The sequence below is a fragment of the Opisthocomus hoazin genome, chromosome 1, assembly GCF_030867145.1.
Source record: "Opisthocomus hoazin isolate bOpiHoa1 chromosome 1, bOpiHoa1.hap1, whole genome shotgun sequence".
NCBI classification, from domain to species: domain Eukaryota; kingdom Metazoa; phylum Chordata; class Aves; order Opisthocomiformes; family Opisthocomidae; genus Opisthocomus; species Opisthocomus hoazin.
In genome coordinates, this window is record NC_134414.1 from 142,584,094 (window position 1) to 142,606,005 (window position 21,912).

At 43.1% G+C, this 21,912-nt stretch overlaps 1 protein-coding gene across 1 annotated transcript in view; it reads right to left on the minus strand.

The window, feature by feature from the left end:
• Positions 1–21,912, minus strand: part of IRAG2 (inositol 1,4,5-triphosphate receptor associated 2) — a 39,968-nt gene that overhangs the window by 2,621 nt on the left and 15,435 nt on the right. The window contains exons 16-34 of the mRNA XM_075416249.1: positions 20,391–20,554; positions 18,660–18,774; positions 18,072–18,234; positions 15,200–15,261; positions 14,214–14,279; positions 13,123–13,231; positions 11,888–12,035; positions 11,005–11,086; positions 7,509–7,546; positions 7,359–7,423; positions 7,116–7,232; positions 4,891–4,973; positions 4,679–4,751; positions 3,836–3,890; positions 3,722–3,749; positions 3,022–3,162; positions 2,447–2,581; positions 1,468–1,615; positions 554–597 (exon numbers count right to left, since the gene is read on the minus strand). Coding sequence (XP_075272364.1) covers positions 554–597; positions 1,468–1,615; positions 2,447–2,581; positions 3,022–3,162; positions 3,722–3,749; positions 3,836–3,890; positions 4,679–4,751; positions 4,891–4,973; positions 7,116–7,232; positions 7,359–7,423; positions 7,509–7,546; positions 11,005–11,086; positions 11,888–12,035; positions 13,123–13,231; positions 14,214–14,279; positions 15,200–15,261; positions 18,072–18,234; positions 18,660–18,774; positions 20,391–20,554 — 1,836 coding nt within the window. The remainder of the gene's footprint in view (positions 1–553; positions 598–1,467; positions 1,616–2,446; positions 2,582–3,021; positions 3,163–3,721; positions 3,750–3,835; positions 3,891–4,678; positions 4,752–4,890; positions 4,974–7,115; positions 7,233–7,358; positions 7,424–7,508; positions 7,547–11,004; positions 11,087–11,887; positions 12,036–13,122; positions 13,232–14,213; positions 14,280–15,199; positions 15,262–18,071; positions 18,235–18,659; positions 18,775–20,390; positions 20,555–21,912) is intronic.

A 21,912-nucleotide genomic window follows, 5' to 3' on the forward strand; every position in this document is an offset into this window, starting at 1 on the left:
TTGACACGTAGCTTGAAGTGACAGACAAAGAAGAATCAAACCAGAAGCACAGCCCAAACCGCATTCTTTAAAGCGGCCTCCTTCCACATTGACTGCTTCCCCCCCAGGCATCTGAAGTGAGCCTGGCTACACAGCTTCCAGCAAAATACCAAAACTGAAGGCATTTAAATTCTCCTAATGGTGCTCACAGGAGTTCCTACAGTCAGTTTGATTTGCTCCCATCTGTTTTTTTTTTTTCATCTCCCTGTGCTAAACCGTTCTTCTGCAGCCCTGATGAGAACACCATACACGAACAACATTGCTGAACCATTGCATGAGAGCACAGCTTCGGTGAGCGCTTCATCTTTTAAGTGGGGCCACGTGCTGTTCCCTCAGGTTGGTGGGGTTGACTGAAAAATATATCCTCATGTTTGATGACATCAGCCCAGATTTGACACAAAAAACTACCACGTCAAGCATGTAGCAGAGCACCAGTGCATAAGAAGGCATGGAAAAGCACATAAACACAGACACTTAAAAGCACACTTGAAATTTCATGTTGTGTTGTGAATGCCATTACCTTAAAAGAATTTGGCAGCTTTTTATTCGTAGATTCATCTGTGAAGAGATCAAACACCAGAAAGGCTTATGGGAATGCAGTGAGCTTTATTTGCAACTCAGGGTCTGACTTTTTGCAATATCTGTTTAAGCAAAGCGTTTCAGAGTACGCTCAGAAAGCAGAAAGGACATTTCAGGAAAAAGCTTTCTATTTCATTAGATAAGTTCATGATATTCACGCATTATACATCCCCTACAAGCATCAATTTCTGCTGCTATCACTAAACGTAGTCTTCTATTATCGAGGCAGTGTCCTGTTACAGGACAATCTTTTCCAGTCAGGAAAGAACAGCTCGTGATTCAGAAGACTCCTACGAGGATTTTAGTGGTGCACAAGACTGCCCTTTGTTTTTAAAATACATGCCTTATTTGTCAGAAGAATTTAAGCCACAAGTGCACAGTGCCATCTGAAAACCTGACCACTACACCATCCACTTACAGGGGGAAATTCAGAGCCCCTGCACTGAAGGAGTCTGTAATTCCGATTTAGAGGGGAACAGGAGGCATCTGTAGAGAGCAGTCAGAGCTCAGCCACCTAGAAACAGCTACTGGGAATGCTCCAGTGTGAGTGGGCACACAAGTTCACTGGTCACAAGAAATTCTATCATCACCACGTGCAGTGCACTTTTCTGAAAGCCAGAACATTGCTGCATACTTGCAGTGTTTCCTTCCCACTCATTCATGACAGTTTACATACAAGTCTAATGTCAGAGAGGTTTTTTTTCCTAATAGTGTTAGTAAACTATTTTTCCTCTATTTTTAGGAAAGGAGATACAACAGTCATATCTCCCCTCCACCTAACATGTTAAGTTTCAGTTAGATAGGGGTCTATGGCCGATGCTAGGAAAAGAAAGGACGCAGCAGCATTACCTCGATCTCCAAGAGAACTAAAGGATCTCTCATTCTGGAGCAGGACCTGTTTCAGCTCCTCAAGTTCTGCGTGCTCTTTTGCGTACATGCGCTTCAGGTTTTCCACATGTTGAATCATTACTTCCACAGCCTTGCTGACACGGCTCTCCTGACAGAGTGCAACAGCAATAGGATAAAGAAGCGTCTCTGAGAGGCTGTGTCATGTTTAAAGTTAAAGACTTTTTTTTTTCCCCCCCTTAGCCATCTCGTCTCATCTCGTATCACCACGATGCAGTATTCTCTCATTTTTGTCCACCCTTTCAAAGTTTTACTACAACCCATCTCTCAACATATGCCCAAGTTACACAGGTCTCATTTCTCCAACAAGTACTCTTCTTTAAAATAAATTAGTCTTTGTTTTCTGAGCCCTAACAACTCCTCCTCGTCGCTTTCTCCGATCTGCAGTCTCAGCTGCCACCACGCATTTGCTAGTATTGCCAAGTCATATTTTCATGCTGTTCTTTGGCATTATACACAATTACACACAACACTGGAGCAGGTCTTTGTAAATTGCCATAGATTTAACTAATGAGCTGCCCTTTCCATAAGGCACAGAATTACCATTAGAGCATCAAGACTATTGCTACCACATCGCGTCTTGTGCTCTCTACTGCGTACATTCCTCCAATGCAAAGATTTTTTTCTGGATTATTGTTTGGGTTTTTGTTTGTTTTAGATCAGGACCGTATTTCTGTTGTGTGTTTTTGCACAATGCTGGTGCAATGTAGCTGCTCTCACACTGCCTGGGATTCCTTATAACACCACAAACTATGATGAGAAGAGAAAGCTGGGACTAAGCTGTACTGGGCAGTCTGCATTACATACACAAGATGCCCAAATCTAATTCTGGAACCAGAAGCCTAGCAAACAGACACTGCTATCCTCTTACATCCAGAAGCTTTTAACTTTGTACGAGATACATTTACGTGGAAACGGTTACCTGATTAATAGCTCCCAACATCTCTGCTCTGCTGGCAACCCGGGCTGCGTACTGGCTGAGGTACTGCAAGCTTTTCTGCAGCTTCTTAATTATTTCCTGCGCTTGGTTGTCTTCTTCACACAAAGGAACTAAAGCCTAAGAGGCATATTGGTAAGAAAAACAGTGTGAGCTACTAGTAGAGAAAGAAGAGTGAACCCAACTGATGACACCAGAGGTTGTGTTCATGCCCACACAGTCGGAAGATCAGCATCCAACACCCTCAAGCAGTGTAACTTGATACAGGCCTCCAGCAGGCAGAGACTTCTGCTTACCTAGCAGAAAATCAGCTGAAGACAGTGGTTCTTGTCAGAAGTTTGTGCCATAGAAAAATTCCCCACTGCCTACGCACACAACAGACTCAGGTGAAGGTCACCCCTCACATGCTAGGTCTCCTGTTTCAACTGTGTCACTTAAGAACTTCGTTCAGATTTGCTTCAAGTATTAAACACACACACGCATCCTAAAAAGAGCCAACCTAAGAGACACTTTCTCAGCCGTTCATCCCACCCACCTTACCAGCCTCGGCCCATACTAACCTCCAACATCTTTAGAGCATTTGTGATCTCCTTTTTCAAATTTTCTTCAGCCAAATCTCGGGACCTTTCTTCAAGCCTCACTCTCTTGTCCAAGGTAAACAAGTCACATTTAAAACCTAAAGACAGCCTCAAAAATTCAGCCTGTTGTGGGAGAGGAAAAGTTTTCAGAATAATTCAAGTGATGCAGCAGCTTTTAAAGTAGATTTAGATACTGACATGACATTTGGGACTATACCCCGTGGAAAAAGTTACAGAACAATGTTACAGAAAGAGAAGGCAAACACACCGGCGACATCCACAAAGCCAGTCTTCCTATCGCTAGGGATGGGGGAAATAATCTGCAGCCAGAACAGTTGATATCCTGGCAGCACGCAGCGTGCCATCTGCGTCTTCTGACAAAACAGGCTGAAATCAGCACATTCTGCCTGGGAGGACGTCACAGCTCTGCTCCTTCAAGCTTGCAAACAAGTGTTTTAGTAGTGACAAATCTTTTGTTCGGTTTCACAGATTTCCACCTTTTCCCATCCAAAATTTCCATTGGGCTTGGAAAGACAAATTTCAGAAGCCAAGTTGCAGAAATACATCCAGTTTAAACTACTCAGCATCACGCTTTTATATAGGAGAAGATATTAATCAGAGCTGATCGGCAAGATCTTTCTGTTGTCCGAGATACTTGAGGATACAAGCAGTCAAGACTTACCTCCACTTCTTTCTCATTAGGAGATTCACTGTAGGATAAGAAGAAGCAATCATGTAACAGACTGCAGCTTTAAATTCATACATGCACGTGATCATTGAAAGTCAAGGCACTTACGGCTCATTTTGCTTTGTTTTTTCTACTTTAATGCCACCTGCAGTGGGTGAACTCCCTGAGAAGAGAGAAAAAAAATGCTCTTAGACAAAAAGGAAAAAACAGCCTCCCAAAACCAGCTTGTGAAAGTCTTTTAAGCTCCAACAGAAGCCACTGAAAGGTTTCTAGTGTCAGGCTCTTGCCAATAAAAGCAATTTTTATACCTCGGAGTACATTAGGGTTAATGTCAGTAAGATAGCACAGCACGGTCACTTGTACAAAGCCCCAAAAGTTAGTAGCTTAGTTGGCTTCAGCTGGCCTCTAATTAGTACAGGAGAGGTTCATTATAGGTTTTGGTTTAAGCCCCTAGCCCATGGGTTCAGGAGGTTACGTGAGTTTCTACATCACTAACTTTTAGTGAACTCCAAAGGCAAAAGGTGAGGCGATTGGACGAGTAGAGATGTCCAAGTCAGTTCAGTAGACACATCATTCTGTTTATCTAGATGGCACTACCCCCAGGCTGTAGCTAGCATAGAGGATGCCGCTTACAAGTCTTTGGGGAGAACAGGAATGTCAGAACCATTTCAAATATCCCAGCTCCTAAGAAATTTTCCCTCCTGTCTAGAGGAGGATGGAGCTGGCTAGATCAGTGTCTGTAGAAATCAGGGAGCAGGTTTTGCATGATAACATATTCCTTCTGTCCACTGCTAAACCATTTTGATCTACTATTCCTTAAAACAAACACCCTTCACAATAATTGGTGTGGGGCAGGTATCTCTCTGCACCTCTTTACACAGGTCTTGACACAGGCAGCCAAGGCATGCACTCCCGTGAGTTACATGAACGTGTTCAGCAAAACCCTCTTACCTTTCCTACTGGGAACCACAGCTGGTGCTTCCTCACTCTCCTCTTTATTATTTTTCTTTTGCTGGTCCACCTCCTAGAGGCATATTAGAGAGTAGCTATAGCAAGGGAACAGCCTCAACACCACTGGAGGGGCCCGTCCCCTCCCGCAGTGTTTTTCATTGTCACTGCTCAGCCAAACCAGTTCTACGTTTCACTGTCACCAGGGCTCTTACCGGGTCTTGCTTTGAAACATTTTGAAATGCGGTTTTATCTTCTTCCATCATGGGGCCAAGTTCCTTCTTGGTTAGATCCACTCCTGGGGAGAAACATTCCCAAGACCAAATGTAACGATAAAACTGAAACAAGCCCCCAACACCCAGTGTTGAACCAGCCATGGACCAACAGGGCTGAAAAACTGCAGCAAATGCCAGGAGAGAGCATCAGGAAGGAGAGGCAGCAGCACTCTGTACAGCACAGCACTATAAAGACATGCAGGAAGAAATGTGATAATAACGTTTGGCTTGGAAAAAGTCCCAGGGTAAGAAGTGTTACATGTCTACAAGTGAGAATATTACTCCTGGTTGTAGCCGCTTTAGTTGAAGTTGCAGCAGTTACACTAATATTCCCTTGGATAATTGAATTTCATAATTTTTCTACCAGCATGGTATTTTCTTTTTGTTTGTTTGCTATTTAAAGAGGCAGTTTATAATTCATTTTTATTTGGAATTCTGGAAGTACAGGAGTATGTAAAAAAAATTCCATGCACAAACTAACAGGAGAAGCGAGGAGTATTTGTAATTCTCTTCTTTCACAATATCGAATATCAGATGAAGTCAGGAAACAGATGCTACTTTAGCTGCTGTTACAGAGGAGCTTGAGCACAACCAGGTCACGAGATGCATACAGTTGTGGTATTTCAGGTGCGCATAAGCTTCAAACATAGTCTGACACTTGGACTGTCCTTTGTACCTAAAAACTGAACTAGCAGGGTGCTGACAGAGCCAACAAAAGAACTCTTTCCCAGAAGATGAGTGGCGATAAGTTCAGGAACTGATGATGCCAATTAAAACGCAACACAAACCTTCAAGTGCCACAGTTTAGAACAGCTTTAAAGCAGGCAAAAATAACCTCCAGGAAGACAACTATTAACAAGACTTAAAAAGGATAATATTTAAGAAACTGAAGAAGGTTTGAGAGTCACACTAATTTCTTGTGTAGCAGTAACTCTGGTAGCTATTTATACCTTTTAGAACATCTAGAAATTTCTTCTTCCTTTTCTGATTATGTAGTCACACACACCCACACAGATGCAAGCCAAAGAAATGGCACAGGAGAAAATACCCCACCTCCAGGGCTGAAGTCTTTGCTCTTTTCATCCTTCACACGAACCTCTGCTTAGCACTGCCTTCTGCTCCTGTCGATTCTTGCAGCAGCCCTACATATCTGACCTGGCTTCCAAGGACGTTTAGAAGACATTGCATGGTACTAGCAAAAACCACAAGTGGAGATTCTTCAGTGTCTCCATTCTAATACTAGAAACACTTTCTATTCAGACAGGTGCAGCAGGCAGAGGATTCGCAGACTTTAAAGCTATCGGGACTCTGTCTGACCTGTTTTGCATATCTGTTTCCTTCGTGCCAAAGGCCACATATGAAAATTAACAGTAGAGGCAAATTAGTAGAAAGAAAATAGGTTGCAGTGAGGGGACTAAATTAGATTTCAGGAAGATAGTACTAAAGAAAGAAATAAAACCAAACAGGAAATGACGACAAAGAGTCTTGTGTTTAGGTAAATGTTAAAAACCGGTTACAAACAAGCATGCATGCCTATTCTGTGCTGCTCATTCAGATCAGCTTTTTAAATAATAGCTTAAATAAAACTGGAGTACATGGGCACAGTGGGTTTTGCTTTTAGTTTCTAAGCAAAAGAAGCACCAGTAGATGTGGTAAAAATAATTCTTCTGGGTGTTTACAGCTATAGCAGAAGACAGAACCATAGACAAAGGCCTCTCTCCTCAGCTCTCCTCTTGACCCATCCCAGCTTTTGTGCGCTGAGCATCAGTTTGGAAAGAGAGTAAAATGCTGTTTAGCCTAGCTGTGTCCCTAAGCTTCCTCAAGTCATGAAAACATTATCTCTCCTCCCAGAGTAGCCTGGGGTTTAGTGCCCACACAATGGTTTGCCAGCTGAGCAAGCATTGAGATTTCACTCGGTCATTTCACATTTAGTTCTTGCAGTGCTGTAGGCTGTCAGCCTCCTGCGAGTGGGTGAAGCCTTATTCCTACTCAGAGTTTCAGGGAGGGTTGAGAGTACTCGCAGGCAACAGTATGTTCAACAACAGAAAAATCACAAGATATCATGAAGTTATTTTTCTTACTCAGCTTCCTCACTTCAAAGATGTGCTGGAAGCAAGCCGTTTCCTCACTGCGCGAGCGCCAGCGTACCGCAGCGGTTACTGTACCTGACACAGGACCAGCCGGATCCTTATCGTTGTTTTTCTCCGTTGCTACAGAAGTTGGCACATCTTCCTCTTTTTCACGTGAGCACTTGGGTGATTTTTCCTCCATAACAAGGCAGCCTATAACATCAGGCAGCAAAAGACAGAGCTTTTACTATTCAGTAAATGCGCAGACTTGAGCGCATCTATTTCTAAGACTTTCAGTGCAAAAAGTTTGCATATCTGTGCCTCAAATTAAGGGCTTACCTGTTACTGGTACAGTGCTTTCCAGAGAGGATGCAAGAACTTCTTGGGGTGATGTTAAGAGATCACTGCCAAAGCAAAATTCTTTCAGATACTCATCCATATCTTACACAGTTTTGGTACAGGCTTTTAAAAGCTTGCACAAAAACTGACCTGGATGGGATCAGACACGAAGGCTCTGCACAATCAATCTTTAAAGAAAGAGAGGAGTTAGTATTAGGGAAAGGGTTGCTGTGCGAACAGAAAATCTGTATGTCAAAGTTTTAATATTTTCCCCAGCTGTGCCTCAATTATTTCAGCAGTGAAGAACTAGACAAGAAGTGTAGGCAGATTCATCTGCTAGTCTAAAGCCACCCATACATACAGTACGTAGCTTAGTATGTTAGCATTATTAGGAGCTATAACTACGTATCTACAGAAATGTTATCTCAGGAATATCATACCAAGATATGTATTTTGGTTCCTGATTTCATGTTTTGCTCCCAACGCACATTTTCAAATGACCGACGTACGTGTTACCACACCACTGTTCTATCTTAATGCTGTGCATCAAGATAGGTCCATTTTCAAGGTCTTGACCTCAAACCCCATGAGCGAGGCACACAGTGCTTCACTCTGCTACAGCTGTCAGGCTCATTTAGGTAAAAAAAGGTAACTATTATCTGCTTGGTCGAGCAGATGATTTGGAACAAAGAAAACTTGCATTTGCGTGGTATATTTTAGCGTGTGTCTTTGAATGACACTAGTTTTCAGTATTATATATAACAATTACCTAGCAGTTCAGACTGCTTCAGACCTCCTCCTCTGTGTGCAAACAGCAGAGAGGAATTCAGCAGCTAAAGGCTGGTACGTAGCTTTGCTCATGTTCCTTTAGCTACTACAGTGCAGTTCTGGACCCAAGTGTTATCACAGACAAAACCAACATCCTCTTAAGTCTTTTAATGTGGCAAGGGGATTCGGAATAGGAAAGATCTCATCCTCATTTCACCCTGGAGAACTCCAGCTTGCTTATTCAATTGGTAGATTGGTCTCTCTTCAAGGGTGAAAGTACAGGGCGAAACAGAGGTTTGAAGGGTTAAGTTGGTATTGACTTGTGATAAACTCCACCCACTGCTGAAGAGGGGTGCTGAATAAAAAAAAAAAAAGGCCCCAAACCTATCTCCAAGCACAGCAGGTATGAGGCTGGCCAGCTTTGGGTAACTCCCTACACATCAAGTGTTCAAGAGCACTATTGAAGTTGGGGAATGTGGGGGGAAACAACAGAGAAACCATGTCAGTTAGTGATCATCTATGTTCTGGTATCTTCCCTTCCCCCTCAAACATCTTCAAAGGACCCAGTAAACCCAACAAAGTTGAAAAGGGGGCGACCAAGGCTTCGGTCGCTCCTGAGAGCGGCTGACTGCTCCCAGCATCACCAAGTGCCTTCTCTCTCCTCCCTGCTCCCCCACCCATCAGAGCCTGACCGCACTCGCAGAGCCTTGCCCCAGCCAGCCGGATGTTTCCTCTAATGCAAATCCAGGCTATTTTTATTCTAATTTGAATTCTCTATTAAGCTTAAGGAAGTACAGCAGTGCATTTGCCTTGTTCAGGCCATTGGGTCTACAGGAGTACTGGGGAAGAAGGTGAAAAAAAATGAATAGCATGCTGGAATGAAAACAAGAGAAAACTAAAGTGCTTTTAGCGCGCGTGCACACACACGCGCACGCCACCCCATGCAAACAAACAAACAAGCTTGCATCACCTGGAACTGACTAAAGCAAATCATTATTCTACATGCCCTCTCCATCCCCAGGTAATCTCAGTCAGTGGTTTGTTTGAAATGAAGGAAAATCCTCAGTTCAGTTTTTAAAACCCCATACTGACTATTAGGATTGTGAGCTCCCACGGATTGCACAGCGTACACTTAAAAACACCACCACCACATTCTAGATTTCCTAATAAAACCTGTTCGCACAGGACTTTCGAGGATGGTTGTTCTCCCTAATAAAAGGATTGTGTCAAAGAAGATCCTGCAGTAGAATCCTAATCACTTTTTTCCTTTCCATCCTTTTGGTTAGCATAATAATCAAAGGATACTCTATCACAGCAGACAAATTCCAGCCAGAGTCTTGTATAACTCCTCCCAAATAAGCATTAACATTTGAAAGGCCCATCATCTGGTTTTTAGATTGTAATACGACTTTCACATTTATAAATCAAAATGACTATAAAAAGCCCAAGCTTTGTCTAGCTCTCACAAGAGCTCCTTTACTAAATAGCCCCTAAAATCCTATGATGACAATGCTTTGACAAAATAATCTGAGTTACTTACATGCTGAAGGGCTCACTCTGCTCAAATGTATCTGCAGCCACAGTGTAATAAAAAAACCCCAACAAACTAGGAAGACTTTTCCTATTAGACAAGGATATTCAAATTTTGCTGCACGTCACAGTTTTTAGAACAGATACTGGACACAGCCCATTTGCCTTTTCTCTGGGGCAAGCTTTAACATTTCAATTTTCTCCCTCTAGAATATTCACACGGAAAGTTTATATAAAAAAAAAAAAAAGCAAAGACGGAAAATGACATTTCTGAACCCAGCTGGAATTACAGAAAGTTCCAGAGCAATGAAGCACAGGCATTTCAGACAACTTTGCAAGGCTGTGACTTTCCAGAAGGACCAGATAAAGCAAAAGCCCTTGAGATTATCCTCTTTAAGGTACCTGAAGTAGTAGCAGCACAAGCTAGGAGTTCCTCATCTGCTCTAGCCCAACCAAGCAGCGTGCTGAAACTACAGGCAGTCCCCATCACTCTTACTTTTTACCCTCACTGTGTTTTCTACCTTCATTTGCCTCTACAACTGGACCACTGCTGCACTTGCAGGTACCACACACCAGCTAGGGTAGGTCTGAGGTTGCCTGCTCATCAGCCTTGCAAAAGTTAATTCCAGGTTCACAGAAACCACTGACCAATATTTTTCCATTGTCACCACTAACATCAACACTGGAGTTTATCAAGCTAATTAGAAGCCCTGCATGGCAGGGCCGAGGTCTAGATTTCAGCAGCGAGTATTGTGGCATCGAGCACAACTTGGTGTGCTGAGGTGCAGCTCATCTTGCTGTTGCCACAAGAAAGCCGACCGACAGCTCAAGATGTAGATGCAGGATTCAATACAGCAGTGAAGGCATTTCTGAGCACATCAGCTGAAGGAAAGTTTTCTCACAACAAAGGTGTCATTTTTCAGCTGTTACATGGGAGCTGTGGGAGAAAGTGCTGAGAAAGGCAGCATTCACAGCTAAAACATCCTGTGGCTTCTTGCAGGTGGATCAAGAGAGCGAAATCACTCAGACTTCCCTGGCAGAACCGAGTATTGCTGCAGAAACAGCACTGTCTCAAGCCTTGAAACCGTGTTTAAAATACAGCTAAAAGCATGACCCAGATGCACTTGAACATCAAGACATTTAGGTCTATAACTACAGTATTCCAGAAGCGTGCCCAGAGAGAAGGGACTACCCCCCACACAACAAGATGTCACAGCACCCTGCTGACTGATGCTCCCTTTGCCTAGGAGCAGTGCTGATTTAGAGCTGCTCTGCCTGGATCTGAGTAAGGCACTAAATGCTTGAACCCATTCAAAACCACATCTTGGGGATCAGAGACAGCACTCACCTCCAGCAGTGAAGAGTCCACCATTGTAATGGAAACAGGAAGGTCTGCATCAGTATAGCTACCAGCAGAGCATATTTTCCACCTGGCAATACACATTTTATTTGCATATTGCCCATACAACAGTAAGATATAGTGCCCATTTTCCTTAAGCACATAACAACTGCAGTCACCCCTATCTGTATAGTCAGACAGCTGGTCTCTCGGAGAAAGACAAATTCACCACCACCAACTATCCCTCCTCCCCCGAACAGCAAGAACCACCACCAGTCCTTCTCCCAGCCTCCTCCACACTGCACAGCTCTGCAGAAAGCCAGTGGCAAAAATTTCAAGAGCTGCTGAGTCTTTTGCTGCAGACCGCCTGCCTCTGCATCTTCAGGAACATCCTTTGAAAATATTCATCGACAATAGCTAGCTAGCTTTCATCATCTCAGGCAGTTCAATCTCTGTTTTAAAGAGCTCAGGAGGCAGCTTGATAAGCAAAGACCTCAGACCTCCTGGCTCTAAACTCTGCAAAAAGATGTGATTCCTCCAAGCCAATAGGATTTTGGCTTCTAAATGGGAGTGTCGGTTGTGAGTTAAATACTGAAAATAGACACAAGAACGCCCACATCATGCCTCAGTTCTCCAGCATGAAGTGGAACACCATCACTGTATTTGGCTGGTAGTCATACCAACAGTTTCAGTAAAAAGTTTCAATGTTATGTTTGTGAATAGAAGCAAAACGTTACCCCATAACACTATTAGCTGACTGCTGAGTGCCTAGTGTTTCCTATGAGAGACTCCCTGCTGTGAACTCAGCTTGTGCTGGGGACAGAGCTTTCCCTTGGAACCTGCTGTGGACTCTTCCACCCTTCACCCCAAAGAGGTTATTCTGCTGTCTTACTTGCACCCCACTGATGTCACATCTGAAGTGAATGCGCGTCCCAGATCGCAGCTTTCAAACGTGCGGCTGCCAGAGCTCTGTCCCCAAGGCCGATCCCAGCCGTGCACAGGACAGTTATTTGGGCATGAGGTCTCCAAGGTCAGAGCATCTGTTGAGAGAGACAAGTGTGAAGAGTGGCGGTCATTGGCAAAGTTGGATGTAGTCACATGTCAATTTTTGACCAAGTCTAAAATAATCAAGAAGCAGACCAGCCAAATACAGATTCATAATAAGGCGGCTTCCACCTTGGTATGAAAGCATTAGGTTATGTGGCCTTCGCATATTTTGCAGATAGACAGTCTGCAGCACCTGGCGATGGGGATTTTCTGTCATTCGGGTTATAGAAATTTCCATGGAGGACAGCTTTGTTGCAGTTGACTGTTCTGTGTGGCAGAGAGGGCTGGGAAATGGATCTTTTTTTTGCATCCATACTTGATTGGTACAAGCTGAGAATACCGGCCGTATTTGTGGCTGGACTGCAGTATCACAGCAAGTTGCAAGATCACCCTGAGATAACCCACTGAAGCAGTCATTTACATTTCACATTTACATTATGTTACATTTCAGCATTTTGTAGCTTGTGTGAGAAGAGACACTGTGTCGTACCAGTTTACTGCTGGAAGAAGTGCCCTGTCTATGAAATCCCAAGTGCACTCCGCAGTTTTCTAGCCCTGAAATGTGTATCTGCCAGTGATTGCTTTTAATATTCATAAGGCTTAAGAGTTCCAGGGAAGTACAGACAGCTTATGAATGCAGGAGAAATCAGCAAATACAATTATTTGATTCTCAGCAGCTATCTTATCCATTCAGGTTTTTAAACCAGGACTGACCTCAGCTCAGTAGCAAAGTAGCTTGCGATGGCAGTGTGTGCCGGTCAACAGGATGAATGGGAAGAACTTCACTCAAGCCCCCTTGATGCAGACTGGCAAGCATCTTGCCAGTAATATATGTGGATGTATGACTTCTACCAATAGTTCCTTAAGCTTTTGGGGATTCCTGTTGGGCTGACAGGTAGTCACCTTTTCAGGCCTTTAATTGCAAGCATTAGAAACTTGATTCAGCCTCCCGGATTACATGCAAAAATATGCTAGATACATTTGCCACATTCTACCAGCATGTTTAGCACCAGTCATACTGTTCTATACTATTTATATTTCAGGAGAGACAGAAAGAGAGCCACTGCTACCAGCTTTTACCTAGTAGAGGCGTAAGATGCCAGTATGAGCTATCCAAGGGCAGCGTCCTGTGAAGTTCGGTGCACAAGGTGGGTCCGTCCCTCCGCAGTTGTTTAGGGCAGTAGAGCTGCTAATTGAAAAAGTAGAAAGTGCTGCTGTTGTTCAATCACACTGAATATATTAATGCCACCAACTCCGCCCCACACGCACAGCTGCATCTGCATGATGTAATACTAACAGTTATACAAATACATCATCTGCTGGAAAACTCACATCCTTAATGGGCAGAACAGATACAGGATGAGGTAGAATAATTCAACTTTACATTTGCAACAGGTGTGTTCATTCAAGCTAGGTCTAGAACTAGGTACTATAAAGCCAGGAAAAATGAGCAGGACAAAAGAACCAAAAAACACCCACAAAAACCAAAACCACCCAGAAAAACCCACCCCAATAGAAAAAAAAAAAAACAAACAAAGAAAAAAAAAAAGAAAAGAAAAAAATCTTCCAGCCACACCAGCCAGACCGAGAAGGGGAAGGTTTATCCAGTGTTCAGCACCTACTACGCAGGCCAGGTTCCCCTTGGCAGGAGGGCAGCTCCAGCTCTGGAGCCTGGGGACAGAGCTCTGCCCCCTCCCCTGAATGCACACTGCCTGCTTGCTGCTTAGCTCTGAGGAGGTGTCATCTGAAGAAGGGTAGAGGAAACTTCTGAAACAATGTTTGCACAGCTGCGTTTGACCTAACTTTGTTTAAGTGTTGAAAAACTGAAAAGAAATTGGAAGATGTATCCCCACTGTCAGGCTCCGATCCTTCTCAAAATGCAACTCGTCAAGCGCCTGCACAGGTACAACAGCATCGCAGTGACTGTTCAGAAGTGGTAGGAAACAGGTTTTGCAATAAGATTGTGAGTATACTTTTGTGTGTGTATATACATGTGCATGCATATATACATAAATATGTATCTCTAAAATTATTTTTATTGAATGTTTAACTGGGCAAAGCTTCTTACAAGGAAAGTTGTTTATTTCCTTTAGGTCATGAAAGCAATTTAGAACAAACAAAACTAATGTTGCATTTTCAGAGGCTCAGCAGCTGTCACAGCAAGCACTTACCTTCCCTTTTACCAGCTCAGCTGATGCAGGCAGCAGACCGCACTCAGATTCTAACTCTGCACAGCACTGTTGCAATAGAGAAATAGTTCAAGGCAGGCAGACATAGAAAAAAAATTGTAAGAGAAGGAACACTACTACTGAGTATGAACAGAATGGAATTATATCTTTCCAGTTGAACTATTTTCAGCTATCAGGAAAATTATGCAGTTTTCCCTTGCTACTTTCAGCCTTTAATTCTGCAGACCTTTATGCACAAATACAAGTTTTCTTCACATGCAACTAGTCAGCAGTTTAGCTTCTGCTCCTCTGATGCCCCTGTTACAACCTACAATACCTTTAAAGATCTTCTGCTTGTCTTTATAAATACCTTGTTATTCTGTGTTAAATCCAGACCAATCAGACCCTGAGCTATAGCGTTCCTTGCTAGAGCTGATTGGGGAAAAAAAGTCTTCCCACATCATCTCCCCCGCCACCCCCTTCCAAACTTGCAGACAGTATTTTTGTTCAAAACAAAGTACTCCAGAGTTACATAATTTCCCAACATGTTTCCACAGAGGGGCACAAAGGTAATAATCGTTTCACTGCCTATTTGAATGCCTGAATATATTTTATAACAAGTTTTTAAACATTTGTTTTCAAGACAGTCTGCAAAAGAAAGGGCTGATCGTGGGGGACAAACCACACCAACGCATCAGGGAAAGCTTCCCTCCGCCCCATTTGGTATGTTCACCACCAACTGTTTACAGTGAAGACCAACACCACACCTGTATGTTCTAGCCCATTTTTTCCAGAAGGCTGATGAAGGAAAAGAATAACGTGCAGATCACTACATACAGTTTACCGCCTCCACAGTTGTGTACATGTTAGAAAAGAAGAAATCAGATACTGCCAAATTACTTGCAGTTCATCTCAGCTGTAGATGTCCTCCACCAGAGCACCTCCTGTGCAAGCCTACCTTTTCTTCTCCCACCAGACACACGTCATACCTGACACAGCAGTTCACAGAGTCGCCTTTGAAGCAGTTCCCATCTTAGTGTATTAACAGTTACTAAGAAGAGATATTTACAAATCTTACAGGGTTCCTTATAATTTGGTAACAAGTAATCAGATGTTATAGTGGCTTTAAACCTGACTACCGCCTATCACAAACCCATTGTGCTTTGTTTTAATCCAGTAGTACCTACACAGGAAAGAATTTTAAAAGTGCATTTTGTTTTGTGAGTTCCAGAAAACACTGGGCACTCTTTCTTCCCTGTGGTTATGTTTCCCCGTGCTACACGGAAGGCAACACTTCCTGACAGCAGTGTTAAGGTGCCACAGTCCTTTGTGGAAATGGATGATTCCAGTACAACTTATTGGAAGGCAAGCATTTGTCCTTCTAATCTGACATCCTGTACAGAAGTTGATGTGCTTTACATGATATTTAGAAATATTCTTTGATCAAGTTTGGTAATGCCAGGGTCTGCCACTGGTGACTTCTACCTTGATATAAGTCAGTCATAGCTTTTATACCAGAGCTAATAATAAGGGACTGGGGGGGGGGGAAGGAGATTCCATTAACAGTCACCTCAGTGCCCAAGCAAAAATTGAAGGCAACTCTCAGTAACTTGTTCAGCTTTTTCACTGGATGAGGGCTGCAGCAATTAGTGGCAAGGCATGATTAGACATATGAAACATAGGAGCTGTGCCAGGCTGACTTAGGTTGAAGTAGCTTCCTTGGCCAAAAGGTTCCCTAATTTCTCATCTTTTACCACGCAAGTAGGGGAAGTAGAGAAATGGAGCGAGTACGTGGGTGGGGAAGATACCATAAGGCAGTCCTTCCGTCAGAAGGGGCACTAGACCTGTCTGGCTTTCTGCAGGAACTCATATAGACCATTGTCCTCCTGCGCTCCCATCCTTGTTTGTCAGCCCTGTTCATTATAACACCTTCCAACTTCTTTACACATTTACCAGCTTATTTCTGTTTATCTACAGAAAGAGATTCTGCAGACTACCTGGAGTCATTTAAAGCCAAAGTCTCAGCCATTTTCAGGGGGGTGGTATCTTCTGGCGATTTATTTGGTTCTATTTTTTTGTTTGTTTCTTTTCGTTGTTGGTTTTTGGGTTTTTTGGTTTTTTTTTGTTTTTTTTGTTTTTTTTTTTGGTTTGTTTTTTTTTTGAGTCACAGTAACATCAGTCTCTTCCACAAGTCTAGGGTTCTTTCTTTTCATTTACTCTAGCTCACTTTGCAGCAGAGCTTTGTCTATTTGGAACTGGAAAATGACACACTATATCCCTTGTTATGCCTCTTGCTAAAAAAACAACTCTACAGTTTGAAGGAAGCAGCAAGCATGAAAGCAACATGAGCACATAGATGCGAACGATGCCAAAATACTGGTCAGAAGTCAGCAAGCACAGTCTGGAGCTGTTTCTGCCACACCAGTGCATAACAGTTGTGCTTTAGAGCTAAGACATAGGGTACCAAGTATTTTTTCACAGAATCACAGAATGTTAGGGGTTGGAAGGGACCTCTGTGGGTCATCTAGTCCAACCCTCCTGCCGAAGCAGGGTCACCTACAGCAGGCAGCACAGGACCTTGTCCAGGTGGGTCTTGAATATCTCCAGAGAATGAGACTCCACCACCTCCCTGGGCAACCTGTTTCAGTGCTCCGTCACCCTCAGAGGGAAGAAGTTGTTCTTCATGTTCAGCTGGAACTTCCTCTGCTTCAGCTTGTGCCCATTGCCCCTTGTCCTGTCGCTGGGCAACACTGAAGAGTTTGGCCCCATCCTCCTGACACCCACCCTTCAGATATTTGTAAGCATTTATAAGGTCCCCTCTCAGCCTTCTCTTCTTCAGGCTGAACAAGCCCAGGTCCCTCAGCCTCTCCTCGTAGGAGAGATGTTCCAGTCCCCTCACCATCCTCGTAGCCCTCCGCTGGACTCTCTCCAGTAGCTCCTCATCTTTCTTGAACTGGGGAGCCCAGAACCGGACAGAGTACTCCAGATGAGGCCTCTCTAGGGCAGCATAGAGGGGAAGGAGAACCTCCCTCGACCTACTGGCCACACTGACAAGACAAATTTTTCTTACAAGACAAATTGTAGTTTCACATATTATGTACATTGTAAACAACATTGAGCATCAGTCACATTGCCCTGAGAAATGCATGCCTGAGGCAAAGCATTCCATAGGCTAAAGTCAGTCAAGTTTTTTTCCTGTAATGAAGTGATACGTGCTCCAGAATTTGGAAAGAAAATGCCACACATGCTGGAATCAAATCACTGCGTTCTTTGATTGCCCAGGCTTTTGAGGTGTTGATGTTAGCAAATGAGCAAGAGGTAGTATGAAGTTTCTATGTTTCTATAGAAAAAGTTGGTGCAATGACATGATTGCTTTCTACTAAAGAGAACAGCCTAATACCATGCAGTTATTCAAAACCAAAGAGTAAATACAAGCAGCAAGCAGAACATAAAAGTCAGGTCTGTTTGACACAAGAAGCTTAAGAAAGAGAGATGACTTTTTTTGGAACAAGGTGGGCTACTCAGGTGTAGGAACGGCACCTTCGGTAAAGGAGTGCCAGTACCACCCATGGAGTTACTAACCCTTCATCCTAGAACTAGAGAATTTTTTTAGGAGATTCTGCAGCTTTGGTCCAACCCAGCACCTACTCATTGGGATCCCACCTGATTCTCAGCCCAGATGCTGTGTTTGCAGATCTTTTAAAAAAGGGAAAAAAAAAAACCACACACCAAAAAAAAACCCTCCACAGATCATTTACCAGATGACTTGCAGATCAGTCCTACTCCCCCTTGCCATAACTAAACCGTAAAGGATTTGCCCGTGCAAGAGTGAATGCTGGCACACTGCCAGTAGTTACTCACTTTTCTGGTCTTCCACCTTTTCTTGAAGCAACTGGCAAGTGCTTGTTAAAGCTGCATTCACGTCCTTGAGTTTTTGCTGCTCAGAAATGGCTTCCTCTAACTTGCATTTCAAGGATGCAGCTTCCTCACAAGCAGAGTGAAAGGCTTCAACTCGATCGTCCGCCTAAGCATAAAACAATATTTAAGAAAAAAGGGAATGGAAAAAAAATATATATAAAAGCAGCCTGGCTACAGTTCATGCAAATGAAACCAAACGGCATCTGTTCTTTCTCAGGAAGCGATAAAGCTCCCTCTGAACTTCTGCATTTTTACATTGGGGTGGACTGTGTATGGAAGCTATTTTTGGGTTTTTTTTTCTTTTTTTTTTTTTTTTTTAAGCCACCACAAATATGCAATGCTGCCTCTTTCATCAGCAAACTGTTGTCACCACCCCCTCAAATTTTACTTCCTCTGCTGGTTCCACTTTTGCAAGGAGGCACTCCATTCCGAGCATGCAATTTCCTTTCCCTAAAGCAGCAATGCATTGCATGTAGCCTTCTGCATCTGCCTACTTCTTTCCTTCACAGAAGGAACTAGACTGTCCCTTACCTGTTTTCTGGCATCCTCAAGCTGCCTTGTAGCTTTTTGCAGCTCTAAACCAAGGGCTTCTGCCTGACTGGCAGTTTCTTCTTGTAACTGCTTGACAGTTTCTATCTCACATTGCCTGTGGGGCGAGAGAGCACAAACCGCAATCCGTTACTGACATTTTAGAGGAGGCATGCCTGGGAGATGACACATGCTAGTTGAGACACATATCAAGAACCACATTCATCTGTTACGTATCACAGCTCCCCAGGATGCAGCACCAGGAACTTAGCTCTTGTTAAGCACAGTTCAACCCAGTGGGCAGACAAGGCTTTTTCATAGTAACTGCAGAATAAGGAAGGGGATGGAGGTTTTCCCCGTTTTCTGCCCAGCTGAGCAGTGCTGCGACTGCGCCAGCCCCGGCCATCTGGGTACCATAGTGGAAGCTTGTGGAACATCCAGAGAATTCTCAAAGAGCAAGAGCTCAGTGGGGCTAACTCTTGCAATTTGGTAAAAAGAATGCATTTTCTCGTGGTTTGGGAGAAACAGCAATCAAATAGAGAGTAAGTCATTCTAGAAAAGAGACCCTGGAGCTATTACTGGAGGTACACTGCTTCATCAGATTAATCTCCCAGAGTTTCAGAGGGTATTCTTGCTGGACAGCAAATGGATGCCACCAGAACCCAGGAACCCTTTCTTTTCCACTACAGAAATCCTTTGTTCTTTCTTTCCTGACTTACCCTTGTATATTTTTTTCTTGTTACTAACACCACAGACAATTTTGATACAGAAAGGCAGATTAAAGAAATCAAGCCATCAGTATTTTTATCGGCTCTTTTCCAAGTGAAGGGAGTTCTACATTAACAGTCTACATTAACAGCATTAAGTGGAAGGTAAGTCAGGCAAAAGTGCAGTATGACAGCTCCACATGAGCTCTCAGGGATGTAAAGCACGAGGAAGCTGCTTACACCCCATACCTGGGTAAAGGCATGTGTGCAAAAATTTATATTTAGCATAGGATATCAGAAGGCTAACCCTGTGAGTAAACCTGGGTTCCACAAAGACAACAAATTCAGATTAGTTGTTCTGGGGGAAAAAAAACCCGACACAGAAAAGCCAAAAAGAACTTGGCTAGCTACTTTCCTGGATGTTTGAGAGGAGGGAGGACAGACAGGCAAAGTTTTAGACCTGCTGTCTTTTGCTGCCATATTTGTAACATCAAAAGTCATAGCAGGAACCACATACCAGTAAACTAGACTTTAAGCTTACATTTCATATTTAACGAGATAAGTCACTGAAACTATGGCCTTGAGAAACTGAGACGTTATGTCATCTGGGGCTAGGAATTTTCTCCCAAAGCAATAATAGCTGCAGGCACATATTTTACAGGTCTTCCATTTAACACAAAACCAGCAGTTCATTTAAGGGTTGCACCTGCTACACAGGTAGCGCTCTCTTGCTTTAACTGCTCAGTCTGTGGCCTCCCTGGTGTTTTCAAAGACATCTCCAAGGTCATATGTTACTTCATATGCAAACCTTAACGTAGTATAAGCATCATGCTAAAACCAGATCCACTCTCCAAAACAGCAGATAATTTCCTCAGTGAAAAGCCTGCAGAATTCAATAAACTTTGTTCCACAAGACAAAAAACCCAATCCAAAGCAAACACAAAACAGAAAAACCCCACCAAACTGCTAAGCAACCAACAAAAACCAACCAACAAAACAGTGAGACACGTGTGCTTTGAAGGGGTACCTGGCAGAGAGCTCTTTCCTTAGATGAAGTTGCTCTGTCTTGGTTCTCCTCAGGTTGCCTGCCATTCGAACAAAATCCTTCTCTAGGGATTCTTTGTATTTTTCCAAGAGATGAAGTTTCTGAATCCAAAGGTATCTCCTTTCTCCTAGTTCTTCCTTGAGAGCCTGGGCAATTTTGAAATGGAGTTGCCATGTGGTTAGATGAGGAGCAGAGCCAGAGAGTAAACCTGAACCCCAATTTACACAAGGAGAATTGATTTCCCTGCTCCCCCATTTAGTATCATCACATACTTCAGCAATAAAGAAGGTGGATGATTGACAACATTTTATAATCTACTCACTCAGCATCTGAGTGGGGAAGGAGAGAGAAATGAGGAAAAATACATCTTAATAAGGAAGACATTATAAAGGAGAAATGTGTGTTTGTTTCGTACAGAACTGTTCTCTGCAGTCCAGTAGATAAACACAGCTACCAACACTTCAGACCTGTGCCTTCTAACTACTGGATCTGACTGATGTGGGGAGACAGGCTAGAGTCCTATCAAGCGTTAGTACTTTAAGACTTTTTTTTTTTTTTTCTCAGATGGAGCAATGCACCAGAAAATGTAAGCCTTCCACGTGCTAGTTCAATTTGACATATGGCTCCCACTTTTTTCAAAAGGTTACTTCTGAGTCAAAAGCCACTCTCAGCCTTGCTTTCTGGGCAGATCTAGGGTACACAGCAAGCCCTCTTCCTCTTTACCCTTGTAAAGAAGTATATGGTTAGCAAGTATTTATAGCAAGCGTGGCAGGAGATTACATGGTGCACAAGGGAGTCTTTACAACTTACCCCAGAAAAACTACATCACAAAATGCCCAGATACAGCAACAAAACCCATATTTCATAAGGGGAAGTTTTAATAATCACTGTCTTGCAGGAAGCCCTAAAAATCAATAATTTAGACTTCTGTGACCCTTTCCTCAAGGTATAACTAAGTCCATTTGCACTAATTTAAGTTTGTATTACAGCAAAATGAAAAAACCCAAACCCGTAAGTCTGTATTTCGGTTTGTCGTACACGCCTAGCAGATGAAATCTGTCCAGGGGATGACCCCTGTGACAAAGGCTTTCAGTTTTACCTCCAATTTGTAGGAAGAAAAAGAGGAAAAAGGTAAAAATGAAGCCTTGAGTAACATTGCATCATCTCTATTTCTCTGAACAGTGACTTGCAGTATAAAGTACTGAGAAAGAAGAATCCTGTCCTCTTTCTCTGACCTCGTTCAACTGAACATACAGAAGAGAGTCCTCAGCTTTTAAAGAATGCTTAATGAGAGTCAAACAGAGGTCAGGTAAGAATGAGGTTCATGTTTTAGGGATTTTACATTAGTTCAAAAGGGGAAAATTCTACAAATACAGGCCATGTTATCTACTTGCAAGATAGAGTTGAATATTGTTCATGAGCTTAAAAAAAAAAGCGCGTAGTATATCATGCCACAAAAAAAGAAAAAAAAAAGCGCCTGAGCAGTGTTGCTAGATATGTTTAC